General features: G+C 42.7%; 4 protein-coding genes and 1 long non-coding RNA gene across 10 annotated transcripts in view; 2 read left to right on the top strand and 3 right to left on the bottom strand.

Moving 5' to 3' along the window:
• The first annotated feature begins 1,690 nt into the window (after window positions 1-1,690).
• LOC124214293 (voltage-dependent calcium channel gamma-1 subunit-like) lies at window positions 1,691-3,783 on the top strand. The gene is made up of 2 exons (XM_046616536.2): window positions 1,691-1,979; window positions 2,128-3,783. The coding sequence occupies exons 1-2, from the start codon at window positions 1,844-1,846 to the stop codon at window positions 2,643-2,645; spliced, it is 654 nt and encodes a 217-aa protein (XP_046472492.1). The 5' UTR covers window positions 1,691-1,843; the 3' UTR covers window positions 2,646-3,783.
• On the bottom strand, window positions 2,577-5,034 carry pck (Claudin superfamily protein pickel). Its single transcript, XM_046616535.2, has 4 exons — window positions 4,830-5,034; window positions 4,652-4,718; window positions 4,240-4,577; window positions 2,577-4,156 (listed from the first exon to the last, which is right to left on the bottom strand). The coding sequence occupies exons 1-4, from the start codon at window positions 4,858-4,860 to the stop codon at window positions 3,894-3,896; spliced, it is 699 nt and encodes a 232-aa protein (XP_046472491.1). The 5' UTR covers window positions 4,861-5,034; the 3' UTR covers window positions 2,577-3,893.
• A 1,006-nt stretch (window positions 5,035-6,040) lies between these two features.
• LOC124214278 (synaptic vesicle glycoprotein 2B) lies at window positions 6,041-12,826 on the top strand. 6 transcript variants are annotated; one of them, XM_046616515.2, is made up of 14 exons: window positions 6,302-6,646; window positions 7,184-7,261; window positions 7,384-7,443; window positions 8,732-8,846; window positions 9,926-10,141; window positions 10,355-10,520; window positions 10,626-10,747; window positions 10,894-11,138; window positions 11,488-11,690; window positions 11,756-11,939; window positions 12,002-12,116; window positions 12,194-12,353; window positions 12,425-12,552; window positions 12,636-12,826. In XM_046616515.2, exons 4-14 carry the CDS (start codon window positions 8,762-8,764, stop codon window positions 12,686-12,688), a joined length of 1,677 nt encoding a protein of 558 aa, XP_046472471.1. In that variant the 5' UTR covers window positions 6,302-6,646; window positions 7,184-7,261; window positions 7,384-7,443; window positions 8,732-8,761; the 3' UTR covers window positions 12,689-12,826. The 6 variants fall into 6 exon arrangements, with proteins under 6 accessions (XP_046472473.1, XP_046472471.1, XP_046472470.1 ...); XM_046616517.2 differs by lacking the exons at window positions 6,302-6,646; window positions 7,184-7,261 and adding an exon at window positions 6,041-6,214; XM_046616514.2 differs by lacking the exon at window positions 7,184-7,261.
• The window catches only part of LOC138190641 (uncharacterized), an 83,056-nt gene continuing 70,592 nt past the window's right edge, over window positions 12,823-25,286 (bottom strand). The window contains exon 4 of the long non-coding RNA XR_011176640.1: window positions 12,823-13,416. This is a non-coding gene — a long non-coding RNA (uncharacterized lncRNA). The remainder of the gene's footprint in view (window positions 13,417-25,286) is intronic.
• LOC124214281 (uncharacterized) lies at window positions 18,163-24,269 on the bottom strand. The gene is made up of 6 exons (XM_046616521.1): window positions 24,221-24,269; window positions 19,008-20,105; window positions 18,895-18,950; window positions 18,696-18,830; window positions 18,478-18,625; window positions 18,163-18,415 (listed from the first exon to the last, which is right to left on the bottom strand). Exons 2-6 carry the CDS (start codon window positions 19,316-19,318, stop codon window positions 18,307-18,309), a joined length of 759 nt encoding a protein of 252 aa, XP_046472477.1. The 5' UTR covers window positions 19,319-20,105; window positions 24,221-24,269; the 3' UTR covers window positions 18,163-18,306.

Below are 25,286 nucleotides of genomic sequence, written 5' to 3'. Positions count from 1 at the left end.
GCCGATATAGTAGATCTATATCTGACACGAAACACGTTTTTGGAACTAATTTTCAACATAATTCAGAAAGCTTGGATGCTAAAACCTTACCGTAAAACATTATTTGTCATCTGTTGATCCATTTCTATCGCAGGGCAGAATAAGGATTTACTCGATCGGATAGGTTTTAAGCGATACTGTTCATTCGGAAGATCTGTGCTGAAGCATTATATAAAAATCAGTTTGAATTGGGTCAAATTAATGACGAATTTTAATATGCTGTATATGATGCATCGTCTCATCATCAAATGCTTTCCAAAAATCGTTCTCTAAATTTCAAATGAAAATTAAAAATTCTAGCCCGGTATCAACCTGTGTCATGTCGTCGAAATTCAAATCAAGCTTGTGAATGGCGAAAATGGAAACGAATATTCTCAGATACCTAATTTCGAAAACATTGATTGAATGCAAACTCATAGTAGACCATTTGCGCGGCCATTACAGTTCTGAATGGAACAGCTCGTTTAGTTTCTTGTGACGAATTTCTACATTTGTCAAATAAATATATGCTACCTTCACTTTTGTACCTGCTTCAAACTTCAGACCCACAAATATGGCCAAGAATATTGTCACACTATTTCGATTGAAATTTTAAATGCTTTCATTACTCGGAGTGGATACTACGAGTCACAGTTATGTGATAGGTAAAATGATTATCAGAAGCTTTGATTTGTTTGCAGAAATTTGAAAACATTCCAGTGAGTTATCGTAATATTATTATAACGCGCTCAAACCCTATGCTGGACGTGTCATTTTATTTTTTATTCCTTGTACAATATCGTGTTTGTTTTCATAGATGATCTTCAATCACGAGCAGCATGTTTAACGAAAAACAGTCACCAGCTTACATTAAAAAATTGCGGAGACAGAGGTTCTTTTTATTAGGACTGGGCGGTATTATCGGTTGCGGTATAATCGCAGAATATCTGAATTTTCACAACCAAGTACGATGCATAAGAGATAATAATAAAACATCGCCCGTTCACTGACTTATACACGATGCGAAATTGATTGTTTAATACTTCTGAATTACGACTGTCTCTTTTAGGTTGTTAAGTACACGCAGTCAGTTGCATATCGCGAGATCCAAGAAGCCAAAAAAGACTATACCGCCGAACTGATGAAAAGGAATCAACGATTGTTCACAACGGATCATCGTGATCCAACGTCGCAAAAATAAAACGGACAAACAATAGAAGCGAGGCAATTAAAAAAATCATAGAAATTTTGATAAAATGATGAAATGGCTTTTTGTTTATCCACAAAAAAATCTATTCGGAATATATTACAAGAGAACCGGAATACTTTTTGTCGCTATTCGCATCCTTACTTATCAATATGTTGCGCCTTATTGTAGGCAACCTAAAGTACACAGCGATTTTGAATGCGCAATCGTTGACAGATGACTTGAAAGATGATTACCCCTGTGAAAATTTCGTGATTAGGTTAATACGATGAAGTTTATTCTGCGATAAGTTAGCATTGTCTTGTTAATCCTTGTGTTCGCTAAGAAAGGTCCAACTTCCGAAATTACGATGAAATAACTGAATAACTGTTCGTGCCAGGCTTCTGTTTGGCGCCACTTACGTTAAACTTGGGAACCAAAATTGGGTGTTATCACTGATTCATGTGCCGAGAATCGAATGAACGAGCGTGCGTAGTACGTAGCGACAGTAGTACGGTTGTGTTGCGCGTCCTGACACTGCGCGTGTTTGACGTGCAAATTGGGTATTGTTGATAAGAGTAAAGTGCGCAAGAAAAAGTCTCGTAGCGCAATTAGTACTTAAGGATATAGCAAAAAGAGATGGGAAAAACGATAATTGGAAAATGCGCGGTATTGTGTACGGCGATAGGTTTCATTACCCTATTAATCGCGTTTACCACACCCAATTGGATAGAGACAGACGGTACATTGGAGAGGCCAAAATTAGTAAAAATCGGTACGTATGCAAGATACAAAACAGACAAAAACGCGTCGATATATGATGAGTTGAGTATAAAAATGAAACTGAACCCATCGTCGAGGCATGACACATTTTACAGAGGAAAATGGAAATGGCAATTAAATTCGATGCGCACCTTTTGTAGGACTTTGGCAGGTATGCTTCCAAGGTCCCCAGGATATGAAACACTTCTTCGAGTCGACCAGGTCCTACGGTTGTTTCTGGGTCTTTGAGGACCTCTACTATGACATCTTTGAGACTTTCAACATTAAGATGCCGAGCTCCTTCATTGCGGCGCAGTTCTTCTTCACTCTCTCCATGACGCTGCTTTTCATCAGCGGCGGCTTGGCCACTCTGTTCACTTGTTGTTCCCAACACCACAACAAGTACCAGCTACTCCTCCAGGCAACTGGCTCGATCTTGTTGCTTGCCGGAGTCTGCGAGATGATCGCAATTAAGATATTTGTCACCGAAGACAAGGCTTACTACTGGCTGCCGGACTGGGAGCACAACGTTCTAAGCTGGTCTTTCATCCTCGCTGCTATCAGCTGTGTATTTACAACCCTTGCAGGTGTCCTATTTTTTGCTGATGCCAGGAGGCACAGAATTACCTTGATACAAATAATACAGCAACGACATTACACGCCTAGTACTACAATTTAGGTTTTTAAAAATAGTAACAGAGAAGCTAGATAGTAAGAGAGTGATGTGGATATGTGACGCACAAATATTTTTGTACTCATTTTACTTATACTTCAAGATCTGAGACATATCAAGTATTTGCTTTTTATTTCTATCTCATTATTTTTTTTTTTTTTTTTCTTTTTCGGAAGATGAACTTTACAAATGCTCAGAATTTTGAAAAGATACGATAGGCCTTAGCCTGTAATACCTGATCACAGTCCCGACTGGCTTCATGCTGATTGATCTGCACTGAATCTTTATTTACAAGAGGCTTTGACTCGACGGTTACGTGATAATTATAATGTGCCTTGACCTTGGTCTTACATGTGCTCACATATGTAAAAATATTGTATCTATTATTTATTTATTGCATATTTTTTTTCTCAAGAATAAAAAACATTAGAGTCTCATATATTATGTACACAGTTTGTTGTAAATAAGAATGTCAGGAACATTTTCAATTGAAATTTGACACACTCGTGTAACTGTTATTAATTTTTTACTTCTGTCACATATATTATGTGAGAATTATTTCTAAATAATGTTTTCATTTTGTAATCAAGCTACTCACCAGCAATATGTATTTTTGTATTAATACTCATTGTACATTTGTAAGTAGGGTAGCTAAGTTACATCTCAAGTCTGATGACGGAATAGTATTTCCGCATAAAAAATTAATAATCTTGTTTCGAAAATATATTTAACATAATATGTTTGTATACGTATCATACACATGTATATTAGTTTGAAAAATTAATTTAGTTTATTTTTCTATGTATGTATATTTCTTTTTCAACCATAGAAATTCCGCATAAAGGAAATATAATAAAAAGAATGAATAATTTATAAAAATTTTGTCAATATAGTTATTCACTAGTCTACGCTACCAGTGTTTAAAACAGGTATATATTATTTTTCGCTCACTCACCATAGTCTCGACTCTCTAGTGTGTTAATACAAGAGATTCTTGATTCAGAAAAAACACAAAAATTTGTTTACGATTAATACATAATTGTCGGAGAATCAACGTCCGTTGATTATACTGCATCATATGTAAACGTGTATAAAATACTTTAAAATCGTGCGTAAAAATATTACTTAAAAAATAACGCATCATTACTATCGATAAAAAAATTTGTAGTTATATATATGTATATATATTTATAAAGTGTAAAAATGGACGGAGTCAATTTTCCTTGGAAATTATTGGATGATTATATGATCAATTTATATATAACCAGTGCGATGCATGCCGTGATGGCTCTGTGGAGTGGGATGCATTTGCATGACTAAATTGCGTGACTGAACACGCATTTTGTAACCCATGCGAGCATCGAGGTATAGAAAGAAGGCGGCAAAAGCATGGAACATGAAAGATATAACAGCAAAAGCGTAGGACCAGGAGAGATGATTGAAGTTCGGATACATGAGCCAGTCTCTGCGCCAGCACTGTCCCCCAAATACGGAAACGGCCATGAACAACGACACAGCTGTAAAGAAAACAGGAAGTTTGAGAAAATCGACGACGAGATTCAACCGTTTCAATCAATGTTATCGTAGGGAAGATTCTGACCAGTTATTGCGTTGAACACACAGGCGATGGAGCTAAGTATCCATTCGTATCTGAGAACGAACTGCAGCGGCCACCTGATGAGTACTAGAGCGATTATTGCCTGGCTAGAGAAAGAGTAAAGTAACCCAATCGTGACGAATCCCTGAACCGCCATGAGCCACGGGGGCAGAAGCCACTCTCTAATGACGTAGTAGTAATGAGAAAAGACATGGTGACACCCGTTGAACAGTTCAGGAAACTGGTAGGCAGGGTGGCGATAGTCGCTGAAGCAGTAAGTCCAGAGTCCCATATTTTTGAATTCGCTGAAAGTTTCCTCGTACGACTCGAGCCAGTATGGACTAAAAGCAGAGTGAAAATCAGTGCGTGAAGTCAATTAGTAAAATGAGTGACGATCAACCGGTGGTTAATTTACCTGGTAAAAGCCATGAGGAGCATCAGTCCAGCGACGTAAGTAACGAGGCCACCGAACACGAGAGCGTCTGGAAGAGAAAAGAATTTCATAAATAGCTTTTGCATGCTGCAACTAGTCATCAACCATAACCGTTATACATTTGAATTATCTGTCAATAGAAATATCTTCAAATACGCACTCGAGGCTCGATGATAATCTTTCATCTCCATCCTGACGTTGTGCGTCGGGACCCTGGTCGCCTCCACGGGGTACAAACACCTGTTAAAACAGTTCGAAATTCAATTGTTTACTAGAATACTACAAAGTGCGGACCGTGATGCATGTAAAATAGACGACGCTCGTCGACGGTCGCCACGCCTTGTCCACGGATCATGCAGTGTTTAGATTCACCATTCAGTAATGAGCGTGAGCACGGTGAGCGTGAGTGATGACCCTTTCACGCAACTTTGCCAACCTATCAGAAGAATATTTTTTAAATGGCGCCAAAACAATTATGCAGATTTCTTATTTCTATGGAACCACAATGATTCTTCAGATGTTTCAATGGCGCTACAATAATTCTTCATATTTCTCATTTTCAAGAGTGTTGTTTGATGGTATTGAAACTCCATAAATACAGGAATACATAATATACTTCATTTTATCGATTTATAACATGGACAATTTTCTTAGAAATATATAATGATAATTACAGAACGAGGTAAGACAGGCAGATTTATATTCTAAATCTAAACTGTAAGTATAAATATATTAGGAACTTTTACTTATAAAATGTGATTTTATTTTTAATATTTAGGACCACCAGCTGATTAAATAAGTGCGTTTGACAATTGCAGACGCTATCTAATCGGTGCACATTTTCTCAGGAACGTCACAATTGGTTGATTTTTAGTCTATTGTTTCGATTTTACAGACAATATTTAGAGATTTCGCTATTAGTCTTGACATTATGCCAGAGATCTTCAGATTTTTTTCACATTCGTGCCTAAACGATAATATTTCCTAATAAAAATACAACGTTTTGTTTTTCTTTAAACGGACCCTAATCTATTCTTCAGGTTTAAAGAAATTTCTTCCGGGTTGGCAACGCCGGACGACGCTCGAACGACGATTCTCGCGTTTCGAGTTATCGTCGATAGTCGTGGTCGATCCAAGGATCTCTGTCGCTCGATCGGTAACAAAAATTGAGATCGAGATAACCGCCGGTCGGTAACACGGTCATCGATCGAGAAATATCGGACATACCCCACTCGGTTCTGATGCTCGTAAACGATACGTCGATGAACATCGATTAGAAGGGTCCAGGGGAATCTCGTTACTCAGCTGCCTGTGCAGTTTCTGCAAATATGCCGAATACCTGAATGCGAACGTCTGCAGACAGCGTAACGGACGTCAACAATCCACGGAGTGCTGAGTTCTTCTCGTTGTTTTTTCCCGGCTAATTTGAATACCTGTTTTTTTGATAAAACAGTGAAAGGTGAGGAGGCTGGCCTATCCCGATCCGCTGGTAAACTCCTGGCAGATCTTCCGATCGTTGCACGTACCCAATAGTGATTGATAAAAGTGAGTTATTGGCAGTCAGGTGTCGTGCGTACGTACGTGGTACGGTATTCAAATTCCGAGCCGATTAATCCGGTTCTCAGTTATTAAAAAAATCGACAGCGTCAACAGCCCGAGATAAAAATAAGACACGTTGTTATACCTGTTCAGAGAGGGGAGTTGGAACTAGTATTTCTGCATATTCTCGATGCCATTAGTTGAAACTACGTTGAGATAATCGATCGTTTCAAACGGTGGCATGAGGGCATTTTATATCCGCGATAAACAAAATGAGTGAATAATAAAAATTAGTATATAATCGTAAATCCGTGTACTACTATCGCATTTCATTTTCACGCATTTCTACCGCATCCAGAGTCGTTCTCCTTCGATATTCCAAACTGACGTGCGCCGTTTGAATCGGCTGGAAAAATCAGTTGGGCGAACCGTATACAGGTATCGTTGACCAGGCGATGTTTCAAGCCTTTCAATAAACGTATCGGTGTCACATGCAGTTCGAAGAATTCGTAATCCAACAGTGTATTCTCTTGGCTCAGTGTAATTTGCCCGCTATGCGCTCGGTTCAGATAAAAATTGCGTATATATGTGTTGGCGGAGGCGGTGACCATGTGACCTGTAAGGGCTTGATTTCTTTTTTTCCTTTCCGTTAATGCCGTCTCTTGAAAGGGAATCTTAAAAGCCACGTGGTTACCCCCTGCGCCACGCAAGCACAATTTTTATATCAGAGTCGAGCGAAGTGGGCAAATATTACAATCCAAAACTTGTGCATGTTCAGGTGAAAAAATTCAGCTGTCTCTCAACAGACTTGTCAATGATTAATTATTAGACGATAATCTGGTAGGATTTATAACAACAACGATGAGCCGACAGAAATTATGCGCTATGCCAAATAATGAAAGGACCTTGAGATTAACCCGATTCATCATTTTTACTAATATTGTAAGATAGATTATAACATATATCATTCGGTAGATACATTTGCGATACCGCGTGCACTGTCAGAATCGAATTCTCGAGTTTGCAAAGCAAACGACAAATGGACAAGACGCCGTGAGTTTTACCTAGATAAAGAATTATTCGATAGTGTTTTAATACGATTGTTAAAGGGTTAATCCTTTCACGCTTTTATCAATGAGATTATTTAAGAGTTAACCAACAACAATTCATTTCAGGAGAGAAACAACCGCCGATATTTAGTGAAGTGTGCAGAGTTTATAACTGAAAAATAACAGGTGTGTTTCAATTTTGTATAAATTATAAAAATACAGGATTCTTTTACAAAACGGTATCTAAACACATTATTAATATATGACTGCCGCTGACCAATTTAAAATTATATTCGTACAACAGTACGCCAATTTCCATTGCCGACTGTTTACCGATACATATATATATATATATAACTCCGCGACCTCAGCCACTTTTTTTTTATCATCTCGAATCTGTTTCGTAATTAGTTATGTAGTATTACCTACTACTTTAAGGTACTCTCTGTGAATTTTTTTAGTATATAATGAAAGTTTGAAGTAGGACAAAAAAATGTGAGCATAAAAAAGTCATGTTTTTCTATGAACTAGTTAATGCAATTATAACATATATTGCATTAAATAATTTATAGAAAAAAAAACTTCTTATGTCAATATTTTTTTTTGTCCGACTTTAAACTTTGATGATATACAAGCTTAAGAGGGGGAGAAAAAAAAACATTTTCGAAACCAGTAAATTAAAAACTCTGAAAAAATTCACAATGAGTACCTTTAAGTAGTGCTACCGTACAACCAATTATGGAACGGATCCGAGAGAATGAAAAAAAAAGTGGCTGAGCTGGTGGCGAAACACCCATACATGTTTAACGAAAAATAAGACGATGGCAAGAATATTTCAAGTTGTAGAATTTTTCCTTTGCCAAAAGTCTGACATTACAACCGAGACATCCCGGTTTGCGAAATTGGTTTTTACAACCTACTAACGGTTCAGAACTAATTTGAATTTTAACGACGATTTTGGCGATATTGCCGAAAACGGGCGAAGTTCATATAGCCGTTTTGATCTTCATACAGCAAAGGTTCCGGGAACAAACGAGGCGTCACGGGATTAATTAAATCAGCATTCCGTGTACGAAGCAGTCGCGCAATGTTTCAGTCCGGGATAAATGTTTTTCCTTATCCGCGCCGCCGCGCCGGTCCGAAAATGGGGAATCGCAGTTAAAAAGCAGACGAATTAAAGTAAACACGAGATAATACGAGTGTGCCAAATGCATGGATGTAGATGTGTTTATACACCTGTTCGATGGAAGCGAGTTGTTCATCGGCGTGTTGTATACCTATTTAAATTGACGGGAAAGCCGCGTGTGTCTCGGTTGCGTATATAATGACGGTGAATATACCGATTCCGTTCACTTCACGCGGGATTCCGAAGGAGTGGAATGTGTCACAAATGTCAGGGTTCGCAAGTAATCACTGCATCTACATTTCTCCTGCTTTTTCTATATTCCCCGGTATCGGTAACGATCGTCCGAAGGTGGTGGCGCACAAGTGTCATCGTTGAAATATGAACATCAATGGTCAACGATTCGGTGTTTCTGTCGCGCTCGAACGGCTCAGTGACAACCTTGACAGTGACGAAGAATGCGACTGTGAGTATACCCAATATTCTAATAACTGCCATTCCCGTCGGGCTGGTAAGTTACGATGTAGAAAAATTTTACTCGGCACGTTCCCCGTCGCGTTTCGAACCAACGTCAGTGAACGAAGTGAAAGTTTCCATTTTCCTGAACTCTCAACTACCAATATTCAATATACGTACATGCCCTGATTTTTCCATTCGAAAATTGCCCGGTGCGAATTACTTTTTCAGACATTCAAACCAAGCAAACCACAATTCTCGAATGACGAGATTTCGTCCATTCGAAGATGACTAACAAGTTCAACCAACCTCGATCGTACTTTCGATTCCAATAAAAAAGAAAAAAAAAAGAAAAAAGAAACGACATTACAGCAGAGAGTCAGACGCGCCCAGCGGCATTTCGATAATTTATTCCCGTGATATTGCAGGAAGGGCGCCAAACGAACGACCTTGTCTGCAGATCGGTTCGAGACGAAACCTTGCACCTGATCACCGAATTCAATCATCGCCTCAAGATCATAGCTGCAAACGTTTTCTATCAAATTTAAAGACAAATTATACCGAAGTTGCAGGGTAAAAAGTCAGAAAAATAAAAGTAAAAAATCATACATCTGATGAATGTAGTAATTGCGATGTAATTTGTGTTTACACACGACGTAAACGATAGCTGTGTCAGCATTGTCGGACAAGAAGACACGCGTCACGGCTATATCTAATCAACATCAATTACAACTTTCGTAATTGAGGTCACGGGTGGATCAATTGAGTGTATAAGTTACACGGGAGATTATTTTGGCAACTGAATTAAGTAATACGCGTTATACATATTGATGCAAATATTTCAAGGGGCATTTGATTACGCGATATGTTGCGTTGCGAAACGTGCCGAGTCAGACTTTAGCACAGTGATTTTTGATGAGATTTTCTTCAGCTCGGCCTGTAGCTGGATTGAATTTGTAAATAAGCATGGTGCAATTCGCGTATACCTATGAGTTATATTTGCAAATTTCCACCGCTTGAATAACAATTTTTTCCCTATATCCTCGACACCGTGCGCAGTTTGCTGCAATAAACGTTTCTGACTTACAGCGGAATGCGAGGGACTGGAGAGGGCGGATTTTGAAACCGCCATGACCGCGACTGGATATGGAAAGTACAACTACCTGCTCATGCTCGCCATGTTCCTGCCGTCATGGGGGAGCATATTCGACGTTTCCAACATGTCGATGATCTTACCATCGGCCGAGTGCGACCTTGGCTTGGCGCTAATTCACAAAGGCGTTTTAAACGCCATCACGTACGCCGGTGAGTAATTACCGATACGTCCAATCGGTGGAAACGCCTTGATCGTTTTGAAAGGAAAAATTCTAGAAATATGTTTATCCGGATGCGATTGACAGTTACCTGTGTGACAATTAAAGCAAAGTAACTGCCGTTACGATATCTTCTCCGTTCGAAGCATAACCCGCAATTATCTTGAGACAGAGATAACCGTAGAAACGACGATTTTGTCAACAGGCACGATAAGCACGGCGATGGTTTGGGGCTTCGTCTCGGACGTCTACGGTAGAAAAAAGCTGCTGATCTACGGCTACCTGGCTGACTCCCTCTGCAACGTAATGAGTGGAGTATTTTCGCAAAATTTTTGGGTCCTGCTGGTCTTCAAGTTCGCCAGCGGCTGCATGTAGGTTTCGAATTATGAAATGAAATCGGGAATACCGCTATCCGATGAAACGCCATCCAAGATTCATGAACCAACTACAACTACTATCTCCTCTTTTCGCCACAGCATGAACGGCCCGTACGCAATATCGATGTGTTATTGCGCCGAATTTCACGGTGAAAAACATCGCTCGAGAGCTATGCTATTCCTCGGGCTATTCTCCACCGTTGGAAACATCGCCGTTCCACGTATGAATAATCCACACTTACAAGATTAACCGACGATATTATATACATAGATATGTCGCGTTATCTCATCAGGCGCGATTGGCTCGGTAGCGATAAGTCAGGATCGCAATTATCGCAATGCAACTCGTCCGTATGCAATGTTGCAGTTCTCGCATGGAGCGTGATACCGCATACCTGGGAGATAGTCTTGTTAGATGGCCTCTTTGTCTACAACTCCTGGCGCCTATTCCTGACCCTCTGCGGGCTTCCAACGCTGGTCGGCTTCATGGCAATAATATTCTTTCCCGAGTCGCCCAAGTTCCTAATGTCGAGGGGTCAGAACGACGAGGCTCTTCTGGTATTCAGAAAGATGTACACCATGAACACCGGCAAACCCCCGGAAACATACCCAGTTAGTAAACGGTGTCCTTACCGTTAATCGTAATGTAAGGAAATAAAGTGTGTCGGAATTGAACACCGATCTTATCTCAGTCTCCGCACATCCAAAATCACGTAAATAGGTTACTCGATGTTACTTATTTATTGCCGTATATTCTGTTTGCTGAAAATGCCAGTTTCTGGCGTCAAAAAAGTTGCAAAATTAATACCACAAACACTAAAGAATAAAATATCAAGCTTATTGGATATGTTTTCTGACTGGTTCAACTAAAGCGTATGCACATTGTTTCACCTTATTTCCTTATTACGTCGTGCCACTGTCGAAGACAGTCTGTTGACGGATCCTTTGCTCCCTTCGTTAGGTGATCTCGCTTGAAAACGAGAAGAACATTTACGGATCGAGGAAGAGCATGCAGCAATCGATGAGCTCGGATTCACTGGATGGATGGCGAGGTGTTTTGAAGGGATTTAGCGAGGGTCTGAAGCAGATGAAGCCGCTATTCCTGATGCCGCATTTGGTCAAGCTGTTGCTGGTAGTCAGCATTCAATTCGGAGGGATGCTGGCGTGAGTGGAAACAGTTGGATCAATTGTCTGTCACTCGCACGACTGTCTTATCCATTTTCTTCCAGGCTCAACACGATACGCTTATGGTTGCCACAGTTGTTCACGATAATAGAAAATTTCGATGACATCGGTTACGACGACACCAAGGGATCACCGACGTTCTGCGAAATGCTTGACATATCAATGATCGCAGAGGCGAACAAGACCAGCTTGAACTCGACAACCATCGATCCCCGACATTGCGAAAACGTGAGTATAAACGATCGGTGATGATCGTTTTGTTCGGCGGTTAATTTTGGTAAAACTTTCAGATGGTCGTGGACAAGTCGGTTTACATCAACATCGTTGTAATATGCATAGTATCGACAGTGTTTTTCATTTTCATGAGCGCGGTGGTGAACATCCTCGGACAGAAGAACATACTACGTAATTATTACCCTCGCATACAGCTACCCGGTAAAAAATCGATCCAATCATCCGATAATTGTACGGAAAAATTTCAGTTATATGCTACGGAGTATCGATGATCTGCGCAGTGTCTCTTAACTGGTCGGCAAACACCATGCTGACGTTGTTCCTCTCCTGCTTGTTCGTAGCATTGACGAACATCTCTGTGAACGCGCTGATCGCGGTGACGGTCGATCTGTTTCCGACAACGTTGAGGTTGTATCATCGTACGCTGGTCGTATTACAATTCACACCCTGATTTACCTTACCCTTGTAACGTGTTTTAGAACAATGTCCGTGAGCTTGATCATGATGATCGGTCGATCCGGTTCCCTGATAGGAAATCTCTTATTCTCAGTACTGCTACTGCACGGTTGCGTCGCCCCTTTAATGTCGATCGCCGGATTACTGCTGAGTAATTAATCACCGCTCGTACATTGATCGTTAATCGTCGAATCAATTCGTCAATTAATTTAATTAACGTCTCCTTCATTGCAGTGTGCGTCCTGCTGACCCTCTTCATACCGAAACCGGCCGGAGGACTGAAATAACGACTGATAAAACATTGTATGAACCGTTGATGATGTTTCTCGAAGAAAGTGGCGCGGTGCTGTAGACACGGTCACGGATCGCGAGATGCCATTTATAATCATAAAACCATAATAATAAACGAGCATGCGCCAAACGAATACCTCGATTCTTGTCACTTTTTTCATTCCTTCCCTGACTCGTTTTTGTCCCCTTGCGTCGAGGCTGTCTCCTCTCTTCAAGGCGATCTTCAAGACGCCATCGTCTGCCCACCGTACACCACGATATGACAATACGACGGTCTGCAGCAAGGCGGACGTCTCGTACATAGGTGTGTGTTCGATATCAGGTGGTGGATGGGTAGCTGCGGAGGCATAAGGGCCTTGAAGTTTCACTTTCGACACATCCTGGAGAGCCTTCCATTCCAGCCTTCACCCACATGCTCGACTTCCCGGCTCAGCGTGCGTCGAACGCAAACGGTCACTGCGTTATCTGTTCCTCTGATCTCCTCGAGCCCACCGATTAGCCACCAGGTACTTCGAGTCCCTGTTCGCGATTCCGCGGCCACAACGGAAGGATTCAATTGTCCGGCCTAAGAGTCCGAAGACAATTTGTCACCGTCAAAGGACTCGAGTCTGACAATGAAGTATGATCGTCGGAGTCGACTCGTGAAAGGTGCGCGAATTCGAGTAGCCTGGAAACTTGTATCTCTCTCTCTCTTTTTTTATCCAGTCCAAATCATTTAACGGTCCTAAAATGCGGAAAATCGTAATTAAACACCATATATTTACATGCCTACCGTTCGAAGGACGCGCGAGAAGCGTTATACGAGACGCTCGATATCGCTACATAGTGTTGTTAAAAGCAGCCGAATTGCTTGACGGTCGAATTAATGATAAATCGTTTATTCAGTGACACGGATATCATCGTGTTGTATATAGGTGCAACGGGAGGATTGATTGCCAATGCCGAGCATCGCTATAGAGAGAAAAATCATCCCACTGTGATGATCATTACCGTTAATTTCAATCTCTTCTCTTTCTTCTTTATTTCTCTCTTTTTCCTCTCGCTCTCTCTCTCTCTATTTCTTTCTGTATAACAATAAAGCTTCTTCCTATCGCGTTAATCAACCACCGGAGTGACGAGCAAACCTCGGGTCTGCGGCTAAGACGGTTTAAACTTGATTGAAAAGTAGCGGAGAAACCTTTGTGAAAGACTTCCTGTCCAGGATTTGGAGGATTCCTTCGTGTTATGCCTGCTACGTATTTTGTACGTCGGATCACCTCGAACGGCTAAGTCACTTTGTACTGGTTCAACGATCGTTTCGGCTCTTGAATATTCCATTAACAGATCGACGAACAGTTGCGACCGTGAAACCGCTCACTCAAATAAATTACTTTTAGACACTTCCCCATTTCGCGCGGGTTCGCGAAGGGTGTTCGAGGCTACGAAATACGCAGCTCTGCATTGTCATCGACGATTACGAAGCTCAATTTTCATTAAAAGATCAGTAATTTATCCCACTTTGTCAACCCCCAAAGTGTCCAATTATTATTTCGAGACAAAGACGCGATGGTTCGGGTTCGTAGATTTAAACGAGAGGATTGACCGCTGTCATAGCCCCGAAAACAACGCCGAAATTAGGAGCTACTGAAGAGAAGAATCAACCAAATGTCGTACCGGTCATTGAACGCTTCTTTACGGAATAATAATGGGATTCAAATTCATACCTGAATTTTCCACCGTCAAATGCGCCTCAGAATTTTACCTTCCATATGCCAATGAGTATGGTATTAGGATTTGAGGTATCGCTGAGTGATTTCGTTGAAAAAGTTTGGGGTGAAAATCCCCCCCCCAAAAAAAACCGTACAAATAGAGGAAAAAATAGAACCGATAGTTGGTGAAGTAAATCCATTAAACTGACATTAAGTTGGCACTTCAATCAGACCGAATGTACGTAGAGCTAACTATGTAGATTTTATAGTCGGCCCGAGTTATAATCCCTGCAGAGAGCGACGAAGTCGCGCACCGTGACGCCAATCATTTACATTGGGTCTTGGCTGCCACAACTGCTCCTTCTCTACCTTCCTCATGCATCCGTCTCTCTCTGGGTACTGCTGCACAGACCCAGCTGCTTCTCGCGATGAGTGCTTCTCCTCTCTTTTCGTCTTTCTTGTGATTTTCTTCCTTTTCTTTTTTTTATCATGTTCCCAACATTCTCTCTTCCTTGTTCCTTACTTTATCACAGCGAATCCCACGCCCATTTAAACGCGCTCATCTCAGGATTCGAGATTTCAATTATTCATGCGTATGTATGCGCATAGTTGGGTTTCTTGTCAACGTTTCATAATCAACAAAGTCGAAAAAAAAAACCAGTTAATGAACAGGATCAACCAGCGTTGCTTCGCCTTTTTGCCCTATTTTCTTTTCTTTTTTTTTGAAAATTCCGACAATCGAAAAAATAAATTTTTTTTTTTAAATATTGAGATGATCTACCGAGGTTACGTCGATTGTTTCAATGTCATTTTGTGACCCCTTTAAAACTGCGTCAACCGCAAGGTTGCTGCGCATGAAAGAAACTCCCAGAGAATTTTACCTCAGGGCATTTCTCACAATGTATATTACATACATAAAGAAAAAGAACAATCAAAAGGATCATAAAACCTGCAGCTACAAGAGAATCTGAACGCGTTATACAGAGCCAGGGAATGTTGCTGCATTACAGACGTGCGCGGTGGTGGTAGCAGCACGTTACGGGTGGAGATTTAAAAACCGTTTCATCTCTGCACGCATAGTTACTTCCTGAAATTGATACAATGAATCAAACCTGCGGAATATCGTCCTTGTTTACCCGTTATAATAATCCACGGAGCGTGGTGACTCCGGAAAGCGTCGAGAATTTTGTCGATTCAAAGGATAAGGAGCACCAACTCAAACGGGAGAATTGACAAAATCTGCCCCCTAAAATAGTACACATTAGGTTTCTTTTTTTTTTCTAACTCTACCGTCGCGAGTCTTCACTTTGTACCGAAGTGATATTGGTTGCTGGGATGCCCAAGATCGATTAATCGTTGATCTTGCAATGTGATTGACAGAATCGCCCAATACTCCCTCCACTGTATTCGGTGCATACGGAACACCAGTGCCATCTTATTACAGGCAGCTATTTATTTACATGAAGTTAGTGCTCCTTATCTGTTTTTGGTTCCACCCTCCGCAGGGCTTCGTTATTACAAGGAAAAGTGAGCGAATGGCGGAACCGACAGCGAGTCTAGCCAGCGAATTCGTGCCGATCTCGGACCGCTAGATTGCCGATGGCGCGTAGCGTGTGAACCACTGCACCTAGGTTCTCACTGTTCTTATACCGATTTTCTTCCGCTATCTCGCGTCTTCCTCACGTCGGCGATCTGCGTAGACAGCGACATCGCGTGATTGCGTGAACGGCATTTCTCCGCGGACTTGGCTAGTTTCGACCGTGCTGTTGGACAATGGATTCGTCCCGTCCGGGTCCCCGGGCTTCTGTAAGTATACATAGGTATAATCACGCGATTGCACCCAGACCTCGAGTCGGTCATGAAAAAGGGTACTTTTTCATCAACCGAATCATTCTCTGTTCCAACGATCCAGCAGCGGGTGAGAAAAAATTTCGCCTACGACGTCTTTTTGGCTCCGAGTTGGTAGAGGAGAAGAAGAAAGGATCATTCGTCTCAACGACCGGCTAAACTCTAATCGATTCGTAACACTCTGTTTGCCGATCAGAATTATACTCCTAAGTAAATATACCCACTACTGCTTTGACCTCGCAATGGACCAGACGATCTAGGTGTCGACACGTGCAGGAACGGGAATGGTCGAAAGACGATTCGCCGGATTCACGATAATGGAAGAGTAATTCACTTGGCGATATGAAGGGTTTGGAACGACCTTGAAATATTTGTTTTTCCACCGACGTGGCCGCAGTCAGTCATACTTTTCTTCCTTGCGCGAGTCGATGATCATCGCGGTTGGCACCTGGTTGCCTAACCGCGATGAGGTCGGTCATCCGTTACATCAGTTAAAAAGTTTTTGACAATCGGAGGAAACGAGCACCGAAGTGTCTCCGTGGTAGCCTGCATCCTTGTACAGATAATCGCAACCTTCGCGTTAACGACGGAACAATATCGGACGTCCAGACGGTGAGCACTCGGTACACGGTTGAAAAATTGCAGCTGAAATCGGATAAGGAGAACGGTCTCATTGCCGCTTCTCGTAGAATCCGCAAGGAAGAAGAACAGCAAGAGAAAAAAAAAAAACGCCCCGTGATCGATGACCCCTTTCCATCAGATCCGGCGACTGGCTCGCAATCGGTTTGTATTGACACTGGCGAGCTAAAAGGTAAGCCTGATCCAAGTTCACGCTCTCATTGCCTGGGATGATGATGAACAATTTGCGGAATCGGTACGGCTCGGCGGGTATAATGACGGTAATGGGAAGTGCAGAATCACCCTGGGCTTGGCTTATTCTTCTCATTCTTATTATCTATCCCTCGGTACTATTACAGCCACCGTGGAGCTGTGCACAACTAGCCGCAGCCTTCGCATCGAGTGCCCGCGGGCCGGCAGAGGGATGGACGTCCGACCGCGGACGGATCACACCTTAATAAAGCGACGACTACGGTATATTCAGCGGGCTCTCGGTAGTCCGTCGCTTACTTTGAGGCCTCTGAAAGGCAGGCGTGTCCGAGCGGATGATGATTCGTGGGAAGCGCGTTTCAGCCGCGGAAAATCCTTCGGCAGGGTTCAACGTTACGGCCTTAGAGCTGTGGCATGGTGAAGATAGTTGTAAATCGGAAACCGCGCATATCCTCGAGAGGGCGATATGTCTTTTTTTTCGTCGGCTCGTCATTTGCAGCAAAATAAGTTCCTCGTCTCGCCTTCCCAGAAGCCCTTCAAACGACACCGTTCATTACAAACTACCCGGTGGTCCGGCTTGCATTTCTCAACCTTGAGGGGTTGTCGGGGATTGTAATTGCCTTGAAGACAGCAATTACCAGGGGAGAGTTTACCCGACCTTTGCTTTTTACCCACCCGGTCCCACAGCACAATGGAACCTCGACGTCAATCAGAGGCCTGCAGGATACCAGAGACTTCAAACTCCTCTCGTGATTCTCCTTTTTTTTCATACTCAACGTCTTAGCACTATAATGGTTACTTATGCCAGTACGGAGGCGCTCGGAGTAAAACGTCAACACGCATTCACACCGATAAATTTTCAGCGGGACGATGGCACGTGAAATCAATCTGCCATGGAAGCTATACCATGACATTTAATTCCTGATGTTGTCTCGTCGACATGCGGGGCATAGGGTGACCCGCGATCACGACATTTGACGGTAAACCAGTTAATCGATCACGGCCCAGTTTTATTTCTGGGACAAACGTTCTGGCGCGTGATGGGACCAATTTTTCTGCCACATCACTATTCGGTACCGGAAGATGCGTGTAATTTGGATGCGACGCGGATAGCGGTTCCCGCTATTGCTCTGCATTTCTTTAAAAAAAAAAAACTGTTCATAGGTATAACATGACTCGACGTCTAAGAGACATAGATAAACGCGCGAATTTTCATTTTGAACATCGCCGTCGGAGTATCACCAGGCAGATCACGATCCGATGGTGCAGACTTCGGGAGATGAAGGAGGAGCGCCGATCAAGTAGAGGACGAATATGATCACCACGACCGCCGCGACGCCTGTCAGCATTTCGGTGTTGCTGAAACAAGAGTTGACCATAATCGTCGTCGCTTCGGGGGTGAATCACAAATCATTGCCAACCTCTTCGGCTTCAGGACGAGGGTGCAGAGGCCGTCGAAGAGTTGCCGGTCGACCCAGAACGCGGTTTCCGCGAGGTAGATGCCGAGGAGGATCAGGTAGAAGCACATCATGCGATTGACCACCTGAGCTTTCTCCGAGTAGCTTCCATCTGCGGATATCGAAAGGGAATTAAAAGTGAGCCAAGGCCTGTACGTCAGGCATTTCTTGGAATGCGTCACCTGTCGTCATCCACAGGTGCTTGAGGTACTTTATCGCAGCTCCAACTTCGGCGCATCCAACCTCGTACTGCCTCTTTATCATTCCTATTCCGGTCTGAGCTATTTCACCGACTGAACCGAACTCCGAAGTCATGTCTAGAAATTTATAAACCTGTCAACCGTTCCTCAGACCTTTATTCGCCCCCCGTAACGCACTCACCCTCCTTCTCTGCGCTTCCAGGACCTTCGTACCAGCCGAGTCCCCGAGGCTCTTTCCTGAAAATTCTTCGCAATCAGTTGCCGCGTCGGTCAAACATGACGTGGACCACTCACCAGGTTGGATTCGGGTTTAAGTTACCCCCCGGGATCTGAAATCCCTGGATTCTGTCCCTCCAGTCTCTCCCGCTGAACCTGCGAGGTCCCTGATTCGTTGATCTAGCCGCGGGTTTGTTCCTCGTCAAATTTATCGGCACCTGGAGCTGACCGTTGGCAAACTGCGTCGGATCGACGGAGCTGCACTTCTGCGGACAGCACCTGGGCAACGGGGTTCTTAACGCTGTGATTTTGTGGGGAGGTACAACTCCATAGAAAGGGATAACGCACGAGGGACAGTTCCGGCTAGGAGTCTTGTAGTACGATGTCATTGCACGATATCATAACTGGACAGACATTTATCATCAATTCCACTTCAGTGGCGTACATGATGCGCATCGGTGTGAGAGACAATGGGAATAAAAAATCGTATCTTAATTTTTGTAAATCTTTTTCCGCACACACTTTTTCTTCCTATTATGCACTCATAAACATTGTAACCGCACAGCTGCTGTCAGCAGCGGGCATTAACCGAAGCGAAGTGAAGTAAGGCGAATTTGAAAATTAAAATTCAACAGAGCTGATCGGGTATCGAACGACAAAACTATTATGAAATCCTCCTCTTCATCTTTTTCTACGATGATGAATTCCCCCTTGTCTTTTTTCCTCTCCTCCTTCTTTTTTGCCATTCGAGTTCACGGTAGCACGCCAACCACAAAGTGCTGGAGCGTGAGACGACCGCTGACAAAAGCGAAGTGCGAACAGTGAACAGACTCTTGTCCATCGGTTCTGCGACCTGAGCCATCGTCCGTCAAATAGCCAGCCTAGGTAAAACGACTGTGTGACCCTGGCCATCCCCGGCGTTCGATCAGATCAATGAACAATCCCTCGTAAGATGACCTCGCCGCCTCGGTGGCATCGCCGCTGTTTGTTTCCTTCGTGTAAAACGAACCACGACACTCGAAAACTACTCATATCCGGTTCATCCGCCCTGCCACGCACCGTTTTTATGGGAAGAAAATTACCCTCGAGAATTTTTATTACGTGGTCTGAGTAAGGCTTTTTGTTTCCGATCGTTTTGTCATTGATCGAATTCTGATATTTGGAATCCCGACAGACCTGTTGGAGGTAGAAAATTGGTGTAATATTGAGGAATGAACGCCGGGAAGAATCATCGATTATACTGCCTTTCAACTTTACGGGATAAGAAGTGTGATCTCAAAGCCTATTCACGGTGGTTTTTGCTATTTCCTCGGAAACGGATGTGGCGAGGGTTCACCCGGGATCAAGACCGACCGCAAATGGCACCTGCACCACCTTCCGTTCATTTTCATCGGTGAAGAGTCAACAGCCCGAGGCTTGAAGCCTGCGCGATCCATGATCTGAGAATGTTTGCGAGGTATCTTAGCCTTGAGCGTAAAGCGGCGAAAACAATGTAAAAGAAATATTGGAAAAGGTGTAGCAACGAGAGGATAGCGTACCGTCATCTTCCTCGTTCGTCTGATTTATAATTGTTACCTTTTGTTTTTACCAAGATCCCGAAGGGCTCACAGACGCAGATATCGCATTTTGTTGAACAAAGAATGGTCTTGAGACTGTAGGCCGACGACCAGATCCGTAGGTATATACTTTACATTTTATTGCTGGGTACGATTTACACGAATCGCGGGAATGAGCCAGGTTACGTCCTTTGGATGGGCCATTTCCCGAGGAAATTGATAATTTATTCGAGTTTCGCAATACGACCTTAAACCGAGCAATTTCCAAAGCTGACAATCGACCTTCACCGTTCTCTGAATATTCATCAATTGCACGCAAGCATCGTTCGCACGTTCAAGAGTCTCGAGGCTATGGTTTCCTCACTGCGGTCAGTCCGAGAGGGTAAGTAAAGTGTTGAAAATTTAAGGGTGAATTATTTTTAAAAATTGGCAAGTTAATTAGGGGCCATTCAAGTATTAAGTAATGCAACAACAGGGATATGCCGTTCAGAGAAATGTTATCAAATGTTACCCTGTAGTATTAGACATTCCAGGCAAGCGTTAGCTAACACAGGAAATTCAAAGTGCGTGATCAAGGCCAATATGCGCCGCCTGCTTGGGAATAATAACAAATCTTCTTTAAAAGGATGTGTTAATAATGCATGACTTGCTCAATAACAGTGTGTTAGCAAATATAATGTTCATTGCATGCATTTAAGAAGAAAGACCATATTTAATGTATTTAATACCGAATCAACATTGAATTCGCGTTTTACTGAACATTTCAATGTGTATCAATGATTAATAATAATTAATATTCAGTAAAGTAGGAACAAATTGATCAGGATGTGATTATAAATGGCATTTCTGCCATTCCCAGGTAATGAATCGATTCTCCAATAAACTATTGATAAACCGCTAGCTAACGTTAAAAAATAATAGTGGGCAAAACAAGCAAACGTGAGCAATCGTTGACACTAGGGGTGGGATGCAAAAATTTTGAAAAAAATGCGTTAGTCAATACTGAAATGGCCCCTTAGTGTCGAGAGAAAAGAAGAAAACAAATTCCAATTCCTGAAAAGTACACCGAAGGCTAATTAATTGAAATGTCCATATAACGAGGCACTCGAGGTTGGCAATAATTGTCGGATTGAGATTAAGAGACGTGGATTATAACGACGGTGAGCAAATAGACTCCAGAGTAGGTATACGTACGCATAAGCGGTTGTGAACCAGGAAGCACGGGAACTGGGTCAGTCGTAAGAAAGGTAAATTGGTAACTCATTACGCATTACTTGGAGAGGTAAGGAACAACACAGAGCAGTTAACAATACCCAGGCAAAATACGAGTCAAAGTTAAGGTAACGCCGCAGCAGCGGTGTAACGATATACATATGTATAAGGTACGTGTTAAAAAGGCGTCCGTGGGTCTCCTCGAATAGCGCAAAGCGTCGGCCTAGCGGAGCAGCCACTTCGTTTGTTTTTCTACGACAATTAGAATCATAGAAGTAAGTCTGTCACCGCCGAGCGAGAATACTCGCGTTTTGCAACTGCATACACACAACCGACGGTCCTATGTATGCGGCAATTTAACATAACTGTAGACCACGTGTTTACAACTGCCTGGCGAACCGACCGGAGATAACGCTACATCCCAACGCGTGTTACGCGTTTTACAATAGTCATACTAAAACTTTGATATGTCGGCATTCTTTCGTTATCTTCTCGTTTCCATCGCACGTTTTTTTTTTCTTTCATTACAAAAAATCCTGATATGTCCCCCGTTTTTCTTACACTTTTCAGCAAAATCTGCTCTTTTTTTTCTCTCCGTGCGTTTGCGCTTTCTTCTTCTTCTTCGTTCCGTATTCTTTCCGCAGCTCAGATTCGGAATTTAATAAGTTTTTGGAGTTTTTTTCAAGACATTTTACTCGCCCGATTACTACCCGGTATCAGTGCACAGTGGTGAAAATTTCTAAACAGTTTTCTGCGTATCACACCGTGAAAAGCGTTCGGTAAATGTCGCATTAACGGTATCAAGTGGGCATAATCGAGTGTCTCGATTATAATCCTGGGTCCGAATGATGGGGGGTCGTTAATTCTCCCCTGAGTAACTGCGGATACGAATATTACCGAGACAGATGTATCATATCGGTCGTTAACTAGCGATCCCCGTTTTTTTCTTCATCTATTATCGGTGTGTTACATTACCTAACCTAACGTACTTTGGTCAAAGAGCCGTCCCGTTTCATTTACACAGAAATAAATCCGCGAAGCGTCAGTTATTATTATAGTTACGAGATTATGATCGCGCGGCTCGATCATGCCGAAAGGGTAGAAAGGAGGAAAAATGCGACAAGTAATTAAACGAATATCATTAATACCAAGAGAAGCGAAGATCCGCCGCTTAGCTCGATTTTATACCGTATCAACGCTTCGCGGTCAGCCTTGTGTGCATTTATTGAATGAGAGCACTTGTGGCCAGTTTAACGTGTAACGGAATTACAGCAAATTACAATTTGAACAGTTTTACAGGAGAATTGACACCCAGACGCGGAATTGGCGAATCGAAGAAGCTGCTGCAGTTCCGGGTTCGCGATTCCCAGGGAACAAAGAACCGATCGCGTTACTCAGGCTGCCGTGGATGTAACGCTACGTTTATATGTGTTATAACAGGGAAGGAACGGCACGATGATGATGATCAAGATGAACCGGAGGAAGAGAGCCGGGTACGGAGGTGCAAAATCGTCTCACAAGAACGCGATTAACCTCGGTGTAATAAATTGCACCTGATATTATTTCCGATCGTTTAACCCACGATTCACGAGCCTCGTAATCATCAACCTCTGTCTCACTCTTGGCACTTCGTTAATGATCGCCAAGTTGATGCGTAGGCTGGAATCGAGGCCGAAACACTGACAGCAGAGAAGGACGGTATTAACCCTAATTCGGCGCGGGGTTAGAGTTCCGAATTTGAAACGTTCCGCAAGCGTCTAATTCCGAATTATTTGGTGGCGAAACTTGGAGTGAAGAAATCAAAATTTTACGAAACAACAAAGTTTCGGTTGATCCGAAAGCCAACGGCTGAAAGTTTCGAAAGGCAAAATGTTGAAAATTCAAGTTACGATAAGTAAAGTTCCGATGGAGCAGAATTCTGAAAAATAAAGTTTCGATAGAGTGGCTATTCAAGTTGGGTGAATTTCACCCCAAGCATTCTTTAAACTCCTCGTAGAGTCCCTTACTGTTAATCGTGGAAATGGGCTTCGCGTCGCCATTCTCCATGCGAAATACAGGCCTTCGTTCGACATTATTGGCACCTTTTTTTTAACTTTGCCGACGTTTCATAACACTTAAACAATCAATTTTGGTTAAGAAAACTGAGAGAACTTTTTCTGCGATCCTAAAACAATACTTGGATATTTTTTTAAATAATTTTACAACTCACTTTTTAAGCAAAATATCACTTTTGAGGTAAATTTCACCCAGTGGTGACCGTTACGCGATTCTACTGAGGTGAGACTGATCACGGTTAAGTCGATGAAAACGAAGCGACGAATTAATGAATGAATGAATGTATGCAATGATAATGCTTACTACGCAGTTACGCTTCTTTCCTCTTCACTCGACTCTAACAGGGTTCAGCAATTCTCACATACGTGCCTAGTATTACCTAATCCCGCGGTATTACCTAGACCCGTTGAATTGAATAGCGAGAAAAAGTACGACACAACGTATTTTAACTGTTTGAAAATCTCACACCGGCTGGTTATTTATTCCGGTTGAAATTTCTCGCGCTGATTCCTCGCCGAGGCTGCTCAGATCCTCCTGGCTACTGTTGGTGGTGGTGCTAGTGGTAGTGGTAGTGGTAGTGCTGGTGCTGCTGCTGCAAGTGCTTCAACTCGTAACTCGAGATTATGACGTACGATACAGGCGTACAACAGTTTGTTCTCAAATGGCTTGTTACACAAGTAAAATTCACTTGTCCGTGTAACAATTGTATCTCTCTTAACGCGCTGAGGCAGTTTCTTTGTTCTATTTCCCCGCATAGGAGGAAAAATTTCATATCGATAAGCCGAGGACCTTTTTAGATTTTGAGTAACGGTGGGGCATAAAAATCACGGTAGTGCGAATAACAGAACCGTGGAAAGAAAACAGGAGAGGGGGGAAAAAAACAACAAACGCAATATGAGAAATGCCCCGTTAATTTGAGAATCGCAAACACGAGTGGCTTAATTGGAGTCGTAGGAGTCTTTGCGAGGGTTTATTGACGCGTGGAACCGGGATGCGGTTACTGGAGTAAACATGGGTCACGCAGTCCTGGCCCTGCTGGTTGTCAATGCTGGTCTAACGACCCGAGGAAAGGTGTGCGATGTATGTCCAAAATGTAATTGCGACGCGGACCGTTGTCCCGCGGCTCATTAGCCACGAGAATGAAGGAAGGCATCAGAGGGAGACAGACGGAAAGGAAGAAAATAGGTCTCTCGGTTTGTCGGCTACAAGACTTCGCCTATTCCCGAGTCGAAATTCAGTGCCTAATTTAAATCGTACGCAGGAACTCCAATGTAGGGTTTAAAGACAGTAAATAGGTTCTATTTCAATGCAATATCAGACCCTACGTTGAGGCTAAAAATGTCAGAAATTTTCCGATTTACCGTGGTTAGGCTCAAAGTAGAGTCCGTTTGGAACCTACTTTAACCCTCCAGAGGTTGGGTTAAGCCCGCTTGCTTGAAACTCTCCTTCAACGCTAAAAATCCTACGCCGCTGATAAAGGTCAGGTGATTCATTTCGCTAGAGGGTGACAAGACCAAGGAATCCAAGAGGTAAT

This window comes from Neodiprion pinetum, chromosome 3 (assembly GCF_021155775.2).
Source record: "Neodiprion pinetum isolate iyNeoPine1 chromosome 3, iyNeoPine1.2, whole genome shotgun sequence".
In the NCBI taxonomy this organism is placed as follows: Eukaryota; Metazoa; Arthropoda; class Insecta; order Hymenoptera; family Diprionidae; genus Neodiprion; species Neodiprion pinetum.
This window is presented reverse-complemented; position numbering and strand designations above follow the sequence as displayed.

What these genes read in the sequence shown, in the direction of transcription:
- LOC124214293 (XM_046616536.2), top strand. Translation starts at nt 1,844, where the DNA reads ATGGGAAAAACGATAATTGGAAAATGCGCGGTATTGTGTACGGCGATA. An exon ending in GCCAAAATTAGTAAAAATCG is followed by an intron (nt 1,980 to 2,127) that starts GTACGTATGCAA and finishes CACCTTTTGTAG; the next exon opens with GACTTTGGCAGGTATGCTTC.
- pck (XM_046616535.2), bottom strand. Translation starts at nt 4,860, where the DNA reads ATGGAGATGAAAGATTATCATCGAGCCTCGA. An exon ending in CTCCTCATGGCTTTTACCAG is followed by an intron (nt 4,578 to 4,651) that starts GTAAATTAACCA and finishes CTCTGCTTTTAG; the next exon opens with TCCATACTGGCTCGAGTCGT. An exon ending in TGTGTTCAACGCAATAACTG is followed by an intron (nt 4,157 to 4,239) that starts GTCAGAATCTTC and finishes TTTTCTTTACAG; the next exon opens with CTGTGTCGTTGTTCATGGCC.
- LOC124214278 (XM_046616517.2), top strand. Translation starts at nt 8,762, where the DNA reads ATGAACATCAATGGTCAACGATTCGGTGTTTCTGTCGCGCTCGAACGG. An exon ending in TGGAAACATCGCCGTTCCAC is followed by an intron (nt 10,748 to 10,893) that starts GTATGAATAATC and finishes GCAATGTTGCAG; the next exon opens with TTCTCGCATGGAGCGTGATA. An exon ending in ATCCCCGACATTGCGAAAAC is followed by an intron (nt 11,940 to 12,001) that starts GTGAGTATAAAC and finishes TAAAACTTTCAG; the next exon opens with ATGGTCGTGGACAAGTCGGT.
- LOC124214281 (XM_046616521.1), bottom strand. Translation starts at nt 19,318, where the DNA reads ATGACATCGTACTACAAGACTCCTAGCCGGAACTGTCCCTCGTGCGTT. An exon ending in TTAAACCCGAATCCAACCTG is followed by an intron (nt 18,951 to 19,007) that starts GTGAGTGGTCCA and finishes AAGAATTTTCAG; the next exon opens with GAAAGAGCCTCGGGGACTCG. An exon ending in TGGAAGCGCAGAGAAGGAGG is followed by an intron (nt 18,831 to 18,894) that starts GTGAGTGCGTTA and finishes ATAAATTTCTAG; the next exon opens with ACATGACTTCGGAGTTCGGT.